The following is a 16,449-nucleotide window of genomic DNA, read 5'->3' on the forward strand; positions in this document are numbered from 1 at the left end:
CTGATTTGGCAGACTCACTAAACACAAATGCTTCGTTTGTAAATGATGTCTGAGTGTTGAAGTGTGCTCCTTGCTATCTGTAAATTTAAAAAAACAAGAAAATCGTGCTGTCTGGTTTGCTTAATATAAGGAATTTTTAATTATTTATACTTGTACTTTTGGTACTTAAGTATATTTTAGCTATTACATTTACTTTTGATACTTAAGTACATTTTAAACCAAATACTTTTAGACTTTTACAAGACTTTTTACTGGGTGACTTTCACTTTTACTTGAGTAATTTTCTTTTAAGGTATCTTTACTTTTACTCAAGTATGACAATTGGGTACTTTTTCCACCACTGCTACTACCCCACCTCTGTGTAGATACACTCGATGCCTGCCTGCAATATAAAGCAAGCCATGGCCACGTCACTCACTGTCTGTAGGAGCGAACCATTTTCGTCAACGAGGTGGTGTACCTAATAAACTGACCACTGAGTGTACAGTACCAGTCAAAAGTTTGGACACACCTACTCATTCCAGGGTTTTTCTTTTTACTATTTTCTACATTGTATAATAAAATGTGACGACATCAAAACTAAATAATAACACATTCAGAATCATGTAGTAGCCAAAAAAGTGTTAAAACAAATCAAAATATATTTTAGATTCTTCAAAGTAGCCACCCTTTGCCTTGATGACAGCTTTGCACACTCTTGGCATTCTCTCAACCAGCTTAACCTGGAATGCTTTTCCGACAGTCTTGAAGGAGTTCCCACATATGCTGAGCACTTGTTGGCTGCTTTTCCTTCACTCTGCGGTCCAACTCATCCCAAACCATCTCAATTCGGTTAAGGTCGGGTGATTGTGGAGGCCAGGTCATCTGATGCGGCACTCCATCTCTCTCCTTCTTGGTCAAATAGCCCTTACACAGCCTGGAGGTGTGTTGGGTCATTGTCCTGTTGAAAAACAAATGATAGTCCCACTAAGCCCAAACCAGATGGGATGGCATATTGCTTGTAGCCATGCTGGTTAAGTGTGCCTTGAATTCTAAATAAATCAGACAGTGTCACCAGCAAAGCACCACCAGACCATTACACCTCCTCCTTGCTTCACAGTGGGAACTACACATGCGGAGATCATCCATTCACCTACACTGCGTCTCACAAAGACACGGTGGTTGGAACCAAAAATATCACATTTGGACTCCAGACCAAAGGACAGATTTCCACCGGTCCAATGTCCATTGCTCGTGTTTCTTGACCCAAGCAAGTCGCTTCTTATTATTGGTGTCCTTTAGTAGTGGTTCCTTTGCACAATTCGACCATGAAGGCCTGATTCACACAGTCTCCTCTGAACAGTCTGTGAAGCATTTATTTGGGCTGCAATTTCTGAGTCTGGTAACTCTAATCAACTTATTCTCTGCAGCAGAGGTAACTCTGGGTCTTCCTTTCCTGTGGTGGTCCTCATGAGAGCCAGTTTCATCATAGCGCTTGATGGTTTTTGCAACTGCACTTGAAGAAACATTGAAAGTTCTTAATTTTCCAAATTTACTGACCTTCAACACTTTTTTGGTTACTTCATGATTCCATATGTGTTATTTCATAGTTTTGATGTCGTCACTATTATTCTACAGCGTAGAAAATAGTAAAATTAAAGAAAAACCCTTGAATGAGTAAGTGTGTCTAAACTTTTGACTGGTACTGTATATTTAACACTTTGTTAAGCTGTAGCCATTCACCTTGCCAATGAGCTCCCCCAGCTCCAGCTGCTCGTAGGGGATGTCCCACTCCTGCAGGTACACGCTGGTCTGACTGGCCTTACGGGAGATGGGTCCCCTCCATCGGCCCCCGGCCATCCTGCCCCGGTAGCTGGGCAGGTCCTCTAACTCATCCCCATCACACTCTCCGTTTGTGTGGCCCTTCTCTCTGCTCTCCCTGCTACCATTTCCCTCATCCTCCTCTCCTAGGTATTCCTCCTCTTCTGCCTCCTCTTCCTGAATACACAGAGACAAAGCATGCACAAATTGTGTCATGTCAATCCAAACAAAACATACATTTAGGCCGGTATTCCATGTAATTGCAAATTTCTGGAAATCAGTTTCAGAAGTCTATTCGATTTTTTTTGCCGGTTTATCTGCACACAACAGCACAAGTAGAGAGATCGGAATAAAAACTGAAACCCAAACAGAGTAAGTTCTCTATATGGTAAAATGGTCCCGTCCGTATCATTGCACCACATAATTAACTAGACTAGAGAACTGTCACTTGATCAGGTTATGCTGCTGGGTGGTTTCCCAATCTCAAAAAATTGAACTGTTTTCTCTTTCACTTTTTCAAAAAGTACCGAACAATGCAACCGATTTCCTGAGTTCTTCAAGGCTAAAATCAACACCATTCAAAAGAACATTGTATTCTCCAACCTCAACCCCACTCTGGCTCCTAACCCACCACCCATATCTGACCCCCCTCTAAGTGATTTAGCTCTAGTCTCACCTGCTGCTGTGGTAGAAATCATCTAATAAAATGAAGACTACCAGTGGCCCCCACGACCCTATTGTAACATCACTGTTCAAAACATACTCAGCTGCTCTCAAATTGTTCAGCAATTCTCTCCATACTGGGCAGGTGCCGTCACTGTTCAACATCGCTGTCATCACCCCCTTGCTCAAGAAACCATCCCTTGACCAAGACCTCCTCTCAAACTACAGGCCTATTTCCAACCTCACATTTTTATCTAAAGCCATGGAGAACATACTGGCAACTTAGCTTCAGTCACACCTCAGTGCTAACCAGCTTTATGAAGCTCTCCAGTCTGGCTTTAGGCTCATGCACAGTACTGAGATAGCCCTGGTGAAGGTTGTAAATGACCTGCTCATTGCTGCAGATACAGGATCCCCCACCATCTTGATTCTTCTGGACCTCAGTGCTGCTTTTGACACAGTAGATCAAACCATTCTAGTGCAGCCCCTCAGACAGCACACTACCATCTTTGGGACTGCCCTAAACTGGTTTAACTCCTCCTTTCTAACCGCAAGCAGTACGTCACCCTCAGTGAGGCAAGATCAGAGGAGTCCATCATAGCCTGCAATGGTAGGTGTTAGGACCTATCCTCTTCCTGCTCTACATGCCCCCACTTGGCCAGCTCTTCAGACAGCACAGTGTCCATTTCCACTACAACACAGACGACACACAGGTGTGCATTAAAACAACGCCTTATACAACATCTGCTCTGTCAACATTGTCCATCTGTCTGGAAGAAGGCAATTCTTGGATGCAGAACAACTTCCTCCAACTCAACAGCAACAAGGCAGAGGCAATGCTGACAGACATCCTCCAGCAGATCATTGTTGCAGCATCTGCCCTGCAGCATCTGACCTGCAGCATCCGCCCTGCAGCAACTGCCCTGCCATACTTGGCCACATCATCCCCCTCGCCTCAGTCATCAATAATTTGGGTGTGAAATTCAACAATGCTCTCTCCTTCAATACCCACATTAGTCACGTCTGTAAAACGTAATTCTTTCACCTGAAGAACATCTCCCGCCTAAGACCCTCTCTCACCAAATCTGACGCAGAATAGCTAATGCATGCATTCATTTTCTCCAGAATTGATTATGGGGACACAATACTTGGGGGACTGCCTGCAAATTCAATTAATAACCTACAGCTCATCCAAAAGAGTGCTGCAAGGATTCTGACACAAACAAAAAATTCTGCCCACATCATCCACATCTTTGCTGATCTCCATTGGCTACCAGTTCCTCAAATAATTTATTTGAACATTCTCCTCCTTGTCTAAAAAACCCTAAATGGCATCTGACCCACCTACCTGTCAGACCTACTCTCCCCCATGAACCTAAACGCCCCTTACGTTCAAGCCACGCTAAACTCCTCCATGCCCCCAGGACCAGGCTCCACACAATGGGGGACTGTGCCTTTTCCTCCCAAGCACCATGCCTGTGGAACTCCCTCCCTGATAACCTCAGGGCTGTTCAGACTGTTGTGGTCGTAAGATTCATCAGCTGGCCTACCCTTCTCCTAGACTTTGATTGTTGCTTTCATGATATGGTTAGATATACAGAGCGTTCAGAAAGTATTCAGACCCCTTGACTTGTCCACATTTTGTTACATTACAGCCTTATTCTAAAATTGATAAAATTAATTTGTTTTCCTCATCAATCTACACACAATACCCCATAATGACAAAGCGAAAACTGTTTTTTAGACATTTTTGAAAACGTATTAATGATAAAAACAGATACATTTACATAAGTATTCAGACCCTTTACTCAGTACTTTGTTGAAACACCTTTGGCAGTGATTACAGCTTCGAGTCTTTTTGGGTATGACGTTATAAGCTTGGCACACCTGTGTTTGGGGAGTTTCTCCCAATCTTCTCTGCAGATCCTCTCAAGCTCTGTCAGGTTGGACGGGGAGCATTGCTGGGCCACTCAAGGACATTCAAAGACATGTCCCGTAGCCACTCCTTCGTTGTCTTGACTGTGTGCTTAGGGTCGTTGTCCTGTTGGAAGGTAAACCTTCTTCCCAGTCTGAGGTCCTGAGCGCTCTGGAGCAGGTTTTCATCAAAGATCTCTCTATACTTTGCTCCATTCATCTTTCCCTCGATCCTGACTAGTCTCCCAGTCCCTGCCGCTGAAAAACATCCCCACTGCATGATGCTGCCAACACCATGCTCCACCGTAGGGATGGTGCCAGGTTTCCTCCAGACGTGACGTTTGGCATTTAGGCCAAAAAGTTCAATCTTGGTGTCATCAGACCAGAGAATCTTGTTTCTCATGGTCTGAGAGTCCTTTATAAGCCTTTTGGCAAACTCCAACTCATGTGCCTTTTACTGAGGAGTGGCTTCCGTATAGCCACTCTACCATAAAGGCCTGATTCGTGGAGTGCTGCAGAGATGGTTGTCCTTCTGGAAGGTTCTCCCATCTCCATAGAGGAACTTTGGAGCTCTGTCAGAGTGACCATCGAGTTCTTGGTCGCCTCCCTGACCAAGGCCCTTCTCCCTCAATTGCTCAGTTTGTCCGGGCAGTCAGCTCTAAGAAGAGTCTTGGTGGTTCCAAACTTCTTCCATTTAAGAATGATGGAGGCCACTGTGTTCTTGGGGACCTTCAATGCTGCAAAAATATTTTGGTACACTTCCCTAGATCTGTGCGTCGATACAATCCTGTCATGGAGCTTCTCGGACAATCTACGGCATGCACTGTCAACTGTTGGATCTTATATTGATAGATGGACTCCAATCAAGTTGTAGAAATATCTCAAGGATGGTCAATGGAAACAGGATGCACCTGAGCAACATTTTGAGTCTCATATCAAAAGGTCTGAATACTTATGTAAATAAGGTATTTCTGTTTTTTAGATTTAATAAATTTGCTAAAATTTCAAACAAACTGTTTACACTTTGTCATTATGGGGTTTTGTGTGTAGATTGATGAGGATTAAAAAAATTGTTTTTAATCCATTTTAGAATAAGGCTGTAATTTAACAAAATGTGGAAAAAGTCAAGGGGTCTGAATACTTTCTGAATGCACTGTACATATTTGTTTTCTTTTTAAACTATTTTTCTATTTTCTATTTAATTTTATGCACTTTGAGATTATTGTTGTATAATGAAAAGTGCTTTACAAATGTAATTTATTAATATTATTATTATTATTATTATATTTCTGCCCCTAGGGATTTTGGGTACTCACCGATCCTCCTTCCTGTCCCTGAGATGGAGGTTCTAATTGGGCCAGCTGCTGTGTATCTCTGTGGGGACAAGCATCACCATAAACAGGGGTTTCTAACTTTAACCTAACCCTGTCTAGTAGAAAATATGGTAAATATGGTGGACTTACAGTAGACAATGTGGGTTAAAAACCACAGCATTTTAAATGGTCTTGACTCGGACTCTACAGTGACTTTGTCATTAAATGCTGTTGCCTCTTACCCAGTGCCATGGTGGCCTTCAGAGTTTAGTTCAACAGGATACGGTGAAGAGGAAACGTCTGTGTGTGGAACAATGAGGTTGTTCAGCAAAGGAACACAAATATCTGATTCATAGTACAACTATTATGTGACTAAGCCAATCTATCTTCACTGCACTTCAGAGCATATATTCTCTAAATTGTGATGGCTGCCTCTAACTCTGTCAAACCATGCACAGCGCCAAGCAGCACAGCCAGTCAGTTCACCTCTTTGTCTACCAGAGGGCAGGCATGCACTATAAAAGCCAAAGCTATCAGCATTGTAATATTATGGCTCTGCTAAAAGCTTGTAATAAACTACAGTGGCAGACGACAACATGCCATTGCAGCAGTGCCCAAGGTGACACAAATCCCCCATGACCCCTCCCACAACATAGCATGAGTCATAGTATGCCACTGCAGCAAAGCAAAATGGGGAGAGAGGGAACATGATAAGGGGATGGTACTGTACTAGTTGGGCAGAACTACAGGACACACAGGGAGGGAGCGGTGTTAACTCAGTGTTAACTCACCAGGGAAGATAAACTGTTGTCTAGGTTGTAAATAACAGCCAGCTAAAGGACAAGAGGAGAAACAACCACCAGAGGAAAATAGACAGGAGAGAGCGATATGATTGGGTTAGATAAGCCACAAGCAGTTAAGGAGATGTTATAATAGGATATGATTAGTGGTAAAATAGCAAATGAAGTGTAATTAGGAATTGGAATATGATTAGAGATGTGCTATTACTGGCTTAGGGTAGATTTGGAGTTAAGTGTTGTGATTGAGGTGAACACAGTAGGAATCTAGAGTCTTTGGGGTGGATGCCTGTGAGAGATACTGGAGAAGTGTTGCTTTGGAGTGAAATGCTAGTGGAACAGGGTAGGAATCTAGAGAGTGCTTGGGCCTGTAAAGAGCACTTGGGCCTGTAAAGAGCACTTGGGCCTGTAAAGAGCGCTTGGGCCTGTAAAGAGCGCTAGGGCCTGTAAAGAGCGCTTGGGCCTGTAAAGAGCGCTTGGGCCTGTAAAGAGCGCTTGGGCCTGTAAAGAGCGCTTGGGCCTGTAAAGAGCGCTTGGGCCTGTAAAGAGCACTTGGGCCTGTGAAGAGCGCTTGGGCCTGTAAAGAGCGCTTGGGCCTGTAAAGAGCGCTTGGGCCTGTAAAGAGCGCTTGGGCCTGTAAAGAGCGCTTGGGCCTGTAAAGAGCGCTTGGGCCTGTGAAGAGCGCTTGGGCCTGTGAAGAGCGCTTGGGCCTGTGAAGAGCGCTTGGGCCTGTGAAGAGCGCTTGGGCCTGTGAAGAGCGCTTGGGCCTGTAAAGAGCGCTTGGGCCTGTAAAGAGCGCTTGGGCCTGTAAAGAGCGCTTGGGCCTGTGAAGAGCGCTTGGGCCTGTAAAGAGCGCTTGGGCCTGTGAAGAGCGCTTGGGCCTGTGAAGAGCGCTTGGGCCTGTGAAGAGCGCTTGGGCCTGTGAAGAGCGCTTGGGCCTGTGAAGAGCGCTTGGGCCTGTAAAGGCCTGTCATTGTGAGGACCTGGGAAGTGGAATCGGCTGTCTCGGGTCCCCAGGGGTCCGGGCGAGGGATTGGGGGGCGGTGTGGCGGTGACGCTGGGGGGGTTGCTCTGCTGGAAGGGGGTGGGCGAGGAGGGTGTAGAGGAAGTGGTGGAGGAGGGGTTACTGCTGGAATCCATCTGGCTCAGCATGGAAGGGTAGTCCTGAAAGAGGGTTTTCAACAGAAAGGTTTCATAAAATAACATTCAGGACAAATTAGAGGTTCCATGTATGGTGATATTAATATTAATACACATTAATACACATACACACGTATGCTAAAACACTTTTCCAGCTTTTTGGTTAGCACCTTAGGTAAAGTGCCAAACTGGATTGGTAACTCTGCCGTACGGTCAATTTGATTATTGATATCGGATGGTACAGATTCTGCTCGGCGGATTTGCGGGACTGAAAAATAAGAGAACAATGATTCAGTACTAAATTGACATTCTTGGGATGTATCGGGAAAAAGATAATTACATTGTGCATTTTTTGTCGTTTGTATGCAGGAATGGACCAGGGCTTACGTGGAAGAAAAGATATCCTGCAGGGAAGGGCTTCTTTGGTACATTTGTTATGGCACTTTAACCTGGAAGCAGAGGAGACAGTGGAGGAGCAGAGTGACTTGTGAACAAATGAAAGCGGAAATCTACAGTGCATTCAGAGAGTATTCAGACCCCTTGACTTTTTCCACATTTTGTTACGCTACAGTATTATTCTAAAATGGATTAAATTGTGTCTCCCCCCCCCAATCTACACAAACTAGCCCATAATGACAGAGCAAAAACAGGTTTTTAGAAAAATGGAAATAACACATTTACATAATTATTCAGACCCTTTACTCAGTACTTTGTTGAAACACCTTTGGCAGTGATTACAGCTTCGAGTCTTTTTGGGTATGACGTTACAAGCTTGGCACACCTGTGTTTGGGGAGTTTCTCCCATTCTTCTCAGCAGATCCTCTCAAGCTCTGTCAGGTTGGACGGGGAGCTTTGCTGTACAGATATTTTCAGGTCTCTCCAGAGATGTTCGATAGGGTTCATGTCCGATCTCTGGCTGGGCCACTCAAGGACATTCAAAGACTTGTCCCGTAGCCACTCCTTCGTTGTCTTGGCTGTGTGCTTAGGGTCGTTGTCCTGTTGGAAGGTGAACATTCACTCCAGTCTGAGGTCCTGAGCGCTCTGGAGCAGGTTTCATCAAGGTTCTCTCTGTACTTTGCTCCATTCATCTTTCCCTCGATCCTGACTTGTCTCCCAGTCCCTGCCGCTGAAAAACATCCCCACTGCATGATGCTGCCACCACCATGCTCCACCGTAGGGATGGCGCCAGGTTTCCTCCAGACGTGACGCTTGGCATTCAGGCCAAAGACTTCAATCTTGTTTTCATCACACCAGAGAATCTTGTTTCTCATGGTCTGAGAGTCCTTTAGGTGCCTTTTGGCAAACTCCAAGTGGGCTGTGATGTGCCTTTTACTGAGGAGTGGCTTACGCCTGGCCACAATACCATAAAGGCCTGATTGGTGGAGTGCTGCAGAGATGGTTGTCCTTCAGGAAGGGTTCTTAAATTTAAGAATGATGGAGGCCACTGTGTTCTTGGGGACCTTTAATGCTGCAGAAATGTTTTGGCACCCTTCCCCAGATCTGTGCCTCGACACAATCCTGTCTCAGAGCTCTGCGGACAATTCCTTCAACCTCATGGCATGGTTTTTGTTCTGGCATGCACTGTCAACTGTGGGACCTTATATAGACAGGTGTGTGCCTTTCAAAATCACGTCCAATCAATTGAATTTACCACAGGTGGACTCCAATCAAGTTGTAGAAACATTTCAAGGATGATCAATGGAAACAGGATGCACCTGAGCTCAATTTTGAGTCTCATAGCAAAGGGTCTGAATACTTATTTTTTTTAATTTGAAAACATTTCTAAAAAACGGTTTTCGCTTTGTCATTATGGGGTATTGTGTGTAGATTGATGAGGAAAACATTTAATTTAATCAATTTTAGAATAAGGCTGTAACGTAACAAAATGTGGAAATAGTCATCGGGTCTGAATACTTTCTGAATGCACCGTATAGAAGGCTTCTTCTTACTTGCAGTGTTTGCACTTAACACCAAACATCATGTTCTTATGACACACTTGGCATGTCTGTGAGAGCCAGGATTTGGTTGAAAACCTTAGAAGGAGAGAGAGAAGCAAAATATTAATATATTTCACTTATATCACAACTTCTAATGTTGGAGTTGCCTACTGAGTAGTGGACAAACTGTTCCAGAGAAGTTTATGTGTTGGAATTCTGCCAGATCCCAAATGGTTTTCATTGGAATCTGTTATCTCTTTTCCCCAAACTTTTACGCAAGATCAAAATGAATAAATACACACTTTTCAGTCAGATAAACACTGGTCTGGCTGAGTGTCTGCATAACTCAAATTCTCAGATTCTTGAGGCGCCATTCTCACCAGACCAATGCAAGAAATGTTTGGGGTCTGTGCCAAGCTAGTAAGCTGAGCTAAAAACAAGGAATGTATTTTCTTCACAAATCCCATCATATACAGTTGAAGTCGGAAGTTTACATACACTTAGGTTGGAGTCATTAAAACTTGTTTTTCAACCTCTCCAAAAATGTATTGTTAGCAAACTATAGTTTTGGCAAGTCGGTTAGGACATCTCCTGTGTGCATGACACAAGTCATTTTTCCAACAATTGTTTACAGACAGATTATTTCACTTATAATTCACTGTATCACAATTCCAGTGGGTCAGAAGTTTACATACACTAAGTTGACTGTGCCTTTAAACAGCTAGGAAAATTCCAGAAAATGATGTCATGGCTTTAGAAGCTTCTGATAAGCTAATTGACATCATTTGAGTCAATTGGAGGTGTACCTGTGGATGTATTTCAAGGCCTACCTTCAAACTCAGTGCCTCTTTAATTGACATCATGGGAAAATCAAAAGAAATCAGCCAAGACCTCAGAAAAACAATTGTAGACCTCCACAAGTTTGGTTCATACTTGGGAGCAATTTCCAAATGCCTTAAGGTACCACGTTCATCTGTACAAACAATAGCACGCAAGTATAAACACCATGGGACCACGCAGCCATCATACCGCTCAGGATGGAGACACGTTCTGTCTCCTAGAGATGAATGTACTTTGGTGCAAAAAGAGCAAATCAATCCCAGAACAACAGCAAATGACCTTGTGAAGATGCTGGAGGAAACAGGTACACAAGTATCTATATCCACAGTAAAACAAGTCCTATATCGAAATAACCTGAAAGGCCGCTCGGCAAAGAAGAAGCCACTGCTCCAAAACCGCCATAAAAAAGCTAGACTACGGTTTGCAACTGCGCATGGGGACAAAGATCGTACTTTTTGGAGAATTGTCCTCTGGTCTGATGAAACACAAATAGAACTGTTTGGCCATAATGACCATCGTTATGTTTGGAGGAAAAAGGGGGAGGCTTGCAAGCCAAAGAACACCATCCCAACCTTGAAGCACAGGGGTGGCAGCATCATGTTGTGGGGGTGCTTTGCTGCAGGAGGGACTGGTGCACTTCACAAAATAGATGGCATCATGAGGCAGGAAAATTATGTGGATATATTGAAGCAACATCTCAAGACATCAGTCAGGAAGTTAAAGCTTGGTCGCAAATGGGTCTTCCAAATGGACAATGACCCCAAGAATATTTCCAAAGTTGTGGCAAAATGGCTTAAGGACAACAGAGTCAAGGTATTGGAGTGGCCATCACAAAGCCCTGACCTCAATCCTATAGCTCTGTCAGGAGGAATAGAACATTTGTGGGCAGAACTGAAAAAGCGTGTGCGAGCAAGGAGGCCTACAAACCTGACTCAGTTACACCAGCTCTGTCAGGAGGAATGGGCCATAATTCACACAACTTATTGTGGGAAGCGTGTGGAAGGCTACTCGAAACATTTGACCCAAGTTAAACAATTTAAAGGCAATGCTACCAAATACTAATTGAGTGTATGTAAACTTCTGACCCACTGGGAAAGTGATGAAAGAAATAAAAGCTGAAATCAAACCTTCTCTCTACTATCATTCTGACATTTCACATTCTTAAAATAAAGTGGTGATCCTAACTGACCGAAGACAGGGATTGTTTACTTGGATTAAATGTCAGTATTTGTGAAAAACTGAGTTTAAATGTATTTGGCTAATATGTATGTAAACTTCCGACTTCAACTGTACTCCACTAAGACCCAGAGGGCCTCTAAGGCTTAAACAATAGATACGTAAGTATGGTGATGATGTGTCCTACCTGTGTGTTACAGAGAGGCCGATATCTCTCCTCATTATCTGTGGAGACACCCGGTGCAATGCCAGGTTATCTGGAAGGAAATGAGGGAGTGTTAGAGGAACTAGACAGAAAGGGGAACAGAAGACAGGAGATAGCAAGAGGGAGGCGGGGGAAGAGAGAGAGAGAGAAAAAAGAGTGGGAGAAAGAAAGACAGGAGAAAAGTGATGGAGTTCTAATCGAGTATGAGGGAAAGGGACAGAAAGGGAGGAAAAGAGAAAGAGGGAAATGCAGAAAGGCAGAGTTCCCAGGTTCCACTGGGGCAGCAGGACTCACGGTCGAGCAGCGTGGGGGTGCCTGGGAGGGTGTAGGGGGTGGTGGCCGGACCAGGGGTGCGGGCGGAGTCTTCACACCCGTTCCCACTGCTACTGTTGATGTGCACGTTCAGGAGCAGCTTGTTCTTCTTCCCCCCCCTGCAGAGAGAGGGCTAGCTGTGTGGGTCACTCAGAGAACAGACACATCATTCACACAGAAAACAACTAATTCCATAGGTTTTGACTCAAACACCCACACTTGCAATGAAAATGGCCACTCATAGTCAACAGAGAAAACACAAAATAGCTAGCTCAATCAACAAAGGAAAACAGCAAAATGGCTGCCTTAATTAATGTCAGAAGACAGAATAGAGAAACACCCACTGGTTGTTGGGCACTGGCTCTTCTATGCGATTGGCCAGCTGTGACTCGTGGCTCTTGCTGCGTGTGAGGGTGATGTTGAAGGGGAGTTGCAGCAGCATTCGGGAGGGGGGTGGGGGCGCGCGTGGGGGGTGCTTGGTGCGTCTCTGGGAGGGAGGGAAATTGGAGAGGAGCAGCGGCGAGGAGGGGAAAGTGTCCGTCATGTCACCTGTGTAGACTTGATGCCCCTTATCGTCCTCACAGGGTACAACAGTCACAGAGACAGAACGGGCGTGGGTGTGGGGACTGAGGATGGGGCCACGGGGTAGTGTGGCGGGGGTGGAGGGGCGACTGTCCGGAGGAGATAATGTGTTACTGTCACGGCGGGGCGACTCTGATATCAAGGTTCCTGTGTCTTCCCTGATGTCCCCACCTAAAGCAGAGGTCAGAGGTTAGAGTTACAAATAGTACTAAACTACAGAGCACACAGCATCAATAAGCACTGTTATTAATGACAGAAAAATACCATAACGGTGTGACTGACCTGTCTCAGTGGCACTCTTCAGGCAGGAGAGGGCAACGGTGAGTCGAGAGCACTCCTCTGGGTTGGAGCCCAGCCGTCTCATGGTGTCCTGCACCTGACAACTGGACATCTGCAGCAAAGCATCCAGGGACAGCTTCACTGGTACAGCCTGGACAGAGAGAGAGAGAGAGAGATGGCGAGAGGATGAGAATGAGAAAGGACGGAAGGAGACCTGAAACACATGGGTAAAAGACTTAGGCAGGGAGGTATGTGTATCAGAGATGAAGTAAAAATAAAGGGGTGAGAGAGAGAGTGAGAGAGACATGGTCAATGTGTGTGTGTGGTTGTCCCAGACAAGTTGCTATGACATTCTACACACTATCAACCCAACCTTCAGACAGGACTGCGTCAACCCTGTGTCACCCCTGTCACCCCCGTCAACCCTGTGTCACTTCAAGGCAGGCAGGAAGTGGGGGACATTGTGTAAGATGTGACATTTGGTCACTCTAGAGGTTACTTGGTGGCTATTTCAAGTCCAATGAAAAACACTATCCTTAAAGGGATAGCTACACTGAACAAAAATAAAAACGCAACATGTAAAGTGTTGATCCCATGTTCCATGAGCTGAAATAAAAGATCCCAGAAGTGTTCCATACGCACAAAAAGCTTATTTCTCAAAAATGTTGTGCACAAATTTGTTTACATCCCTGTTAGTGAGCATTTCTCATTTGCCAAGATAATCTAGCCACCTGACAGCTGTGGCATATCAAGAAGCTGAGCAGCATGATCTTTGCACAGGTGCACAATGGGGAAAATTAAAGGCCACTCTAAAATGTTCAGTTTTGTCACACAACACAATGCTACAGATATCTCAAGTTTTGAGGGAGCTTGCAATTGGCATGCTGACTGCAGGAATGTCCACCAGAGCTGTTGCCAGATAATTTCATGTTAATTTCTCTACCATAAGCCACCTCCAACATTGTTTTAGAAAATGTGGCAGTCATGTAAAATCCATAGATTAAGGAATTTATTTCAATTGACTGATTTCCTCATATGAACTGTAACTCAGTAAAATATTTGAAATTGCATTTTGTGTTTATATTTTTGTTCAGTAAAGTTCACTCAGAGGTTTCTGAGATGAGGTACCCCAGTGCTGGACTGGTGAATTCCAGAATCTACTGGCAAGCCATGAAAAGAAGGCTTATACCAACCCATATACTACCAACATCCCCTATTGTTTCACTGGAATGAATTCTCACACCTCTGGTCTCCCCGGCGACAGTCCTCAGCCCAGTGGACCGTACTAACCAGAGTGGCGGGGGAGGGAGGTTTCTGGGATGGAGGCTTAATCGCCTGGCAACCATGTGCTTCCTGCATTGCATGGTAAATGGAGGAAACGGACAAAAGGCAGCATGAAGTGGTGTTTGGCTCAGTGAGGGAGGCAGGAGACTGAGGAGTAGGATATTATCTAGGTCTATTAGTTAGTCACGATCTGCACATCCACTAAGTATATGTTTCTACAGTCATATCAATGCTGCTTGGGAAAACTGGGGCTTGAGTCAACTTCAAAGGCCTTTGTCTAGTTTCTTACTGTGGCATGTTCATTTTACTGTAGTAACTCACAATACCATGGAAATAAAAAAGTGATTTATTTCCCTGCGTCACTGAAATGATGAGACCTGGAAATCAGAATTCTACTTCATAAAGCCTATTCCCAATAACCTAGCTGACCATAACGTTACTATGTCCACACAACAATGGACCTCAATACATTTGACATTCAGAGTCAGCAGCTTAGACAAGCACTGAGACTACACAGCTGTAGAATAGTAGGCCACCTTTCCAAGCCCTCACACTGACTCCCTCACCCCCTAAGAACCCCTGCCTTCACAGCAGGGCCCAGGAGGTTGGGCAACTGGTGACAACAGACACGCCGGGTTCTATTTTTAGCCTGTCGTTGTTGTTATTTTGGACCCCTTTGTTTTGCTTGACAGAAATAAACTAGCAGGATTGGTACAGGCTGTGTGTGGGACCTGGAGGAACCCACCCAACCACAAAGCCAGCCAGCCTTTTGCTATCATATTGACAGATAGTGCAGTGTAGTGTGTGTGTGTGTGTGTGTGTGTGTGTGTGTGTGTGTGTGTGTGTGTGTGTGTGTGTGTGTGTGTGTGTGTGTGTGTGTGTGTGTGTGTGTGTGTGTGTGTGTGTGTGTGTGTGTGTGTGTGTGTGTGTGTGTGTGTATTTGGGTGTGTGTGCATGGGTGCTTGTGTGTGTGAATGCATGCACACGTGGCAGAAATAGGTCATCAATTCAACAGCTTGTGTCATTAGTGTTATAGAACTTAATCACTTGTATGTACAGATTAATAACAACAAGGTATTTGTGTAAGGGACATGGTTGGGACCAGAGGCTTAGATAAGTGCCCACTTATTCCAGTAGTAGTCGGATCAAAGGGAGGGTGGAGTGGGTGGCAGCGGGCCAGACCAGGGCTACTGTTCTTTATCAGTATCTGTATCTAGGCAGATGAGAGGAGAGTCCCAGGATACAGAGCCCCTGGCTGGAACCTCCCCATTAAAACCTGATAACTTCTTGCCTATTGCCTAAGGTATTACCTCTTCAATAAGCACTGAGGCACTTGATGTGTATTGAGGTGCAATGGTCTACCATGGAACTCAATCCCTCCATAGAATTATTTGTTTTTCCAGGGAGTCACTTTCTTATTATCAGCAGACAGACTTGTTACCCACAACAAAAGACAAGCTGAGCTGGAAATTCACCAGGAAGCAAGGTGTCTAATGGGGATATGATTTTGCTTGATGGTACGTTTAGACTCTTTATCTTTATCTTCAACCAACTGCACTGTCATGTCAGTAGAACCTGTCCAACTCATCTGTTGAATGTACACATGCACCCTGTGCCCACAGACCACACATAGCAGGTGTGTGTGTGAGAGAGAGAGACACACACTATGTGCTGTGGGTTATGATAGTGTGTGTGGGGCAGGCCAGAACTTCAAACTGAAAGCGTATGAAAAGGCTGACACATACCGTTGCCTGGGTGTCAGCCTTTCTGGGCATGCTATGACTGTCTGTGTTTGGTGTTGACGTAACCTAATAATGATAGAACAGATGACTGACTACACAGAACCAGAGAGAGAGAGAGAGAGAGGTCGACAAAAACAGCTCAACTAAACGGTTACCACAAACAGACACATGACCACACAGCCCATGATCACAAACACTATGACCACACACACCATGACCACACACACAAACCACTTATCTCATCCGTGTGCTACCTGCACCCATTAAACCTCTAAAAGTTTTAAGACTTTTACTACTATAGTCCATAGAAACGCATTCAATAACACATTCATAAATGGCAAAAAAAGACAGTCCAAAAACCAATCATAAGGAATAAGGATCTGATGTGTCTGTCATATATCGAGGAGGTATACAGTAAGAAAGCTAAGGAAATATAGTATATATATTTTTTCTACACATATTTAA

The 16,449-nt window shown here is 44.6% G+C and overlaps 1 protein-coding gene across 5 annotated transcripts in view; it reads right to left on the reverse strand.

Annotated features, from left to right (window-relative positions):
• LOC106581250 (kinase suppressor of Ras 1) overlaps nt 1–16,449 on the reverse strand; it is a 62,779-nt gene that overhangs the window by 5,051 nt on the left and 41,279 nt on the right. For 3 of the 5 annotated variants that reach the window (XM_045703882.1, XM_045703885.1, XM_045703886.1), the window contains 12 exons: nt 12,962–13,109; nt 12,442–12,850; nt 12,080–12,216; nt 11,768–11,837; nt 9,577–9,660; nt 8,015–8,076; nt 7,798–7,895; nt 7,471–7,651; nt 6,482–6,523; nt 5,933–5,990; nt 5,694–5,751; nt 1,723–1,977 (listed from right to left, as the gene is read on the reverse strand). In XM_045703882.1, the coding sequence (XP_045559838.1) occupies nt 1,723–1,977; nt 5,694–5,751; nt 5,933–5,990; nt 6,482–6,523; nt 7,471–7,651; nt 7,798–7,895; nt 8,015–8,076; nt 9,577–9,660; nt 11,768–11,837; nt 12,080–12,216; nt 12,442–12,850; nt 12,962–13,109 (1,602 nt within the window). Of the gene's footprint in view, nt 1–1,722; nt 1,978–5,693; nt 5,752–5,932; nt 5,991–6,481; nt 6,524–7,470; nt 7,652–7,797; nt 7,896–8,014; nt 8,077–9,576; nt 9,661–11,767; nt 11,838–12,079; nt 12,217–12,441; nt 12,851–12,961; nt 13,173–16,449 lie in introns of all 5 variants that reach the window. The other 2 variants (XM_045703884.1, XM_045703883.1) reach the window with 2 other exon arrangements.

Source organism: Salmo salar, chromosome ssa20 (assembly GCF_905237065.1).
Source record: "Salmo salar chromosome ssa20, Ssal_v3.1, whole genome shotgun sequence".
NCBI classification, from domain to species: domain Eukaryota; kingdom Metazoa; phylum Chordata; class Actinopteri; order Salmoniformes; family Salmonidae; genus Salmo; species Salmo salar.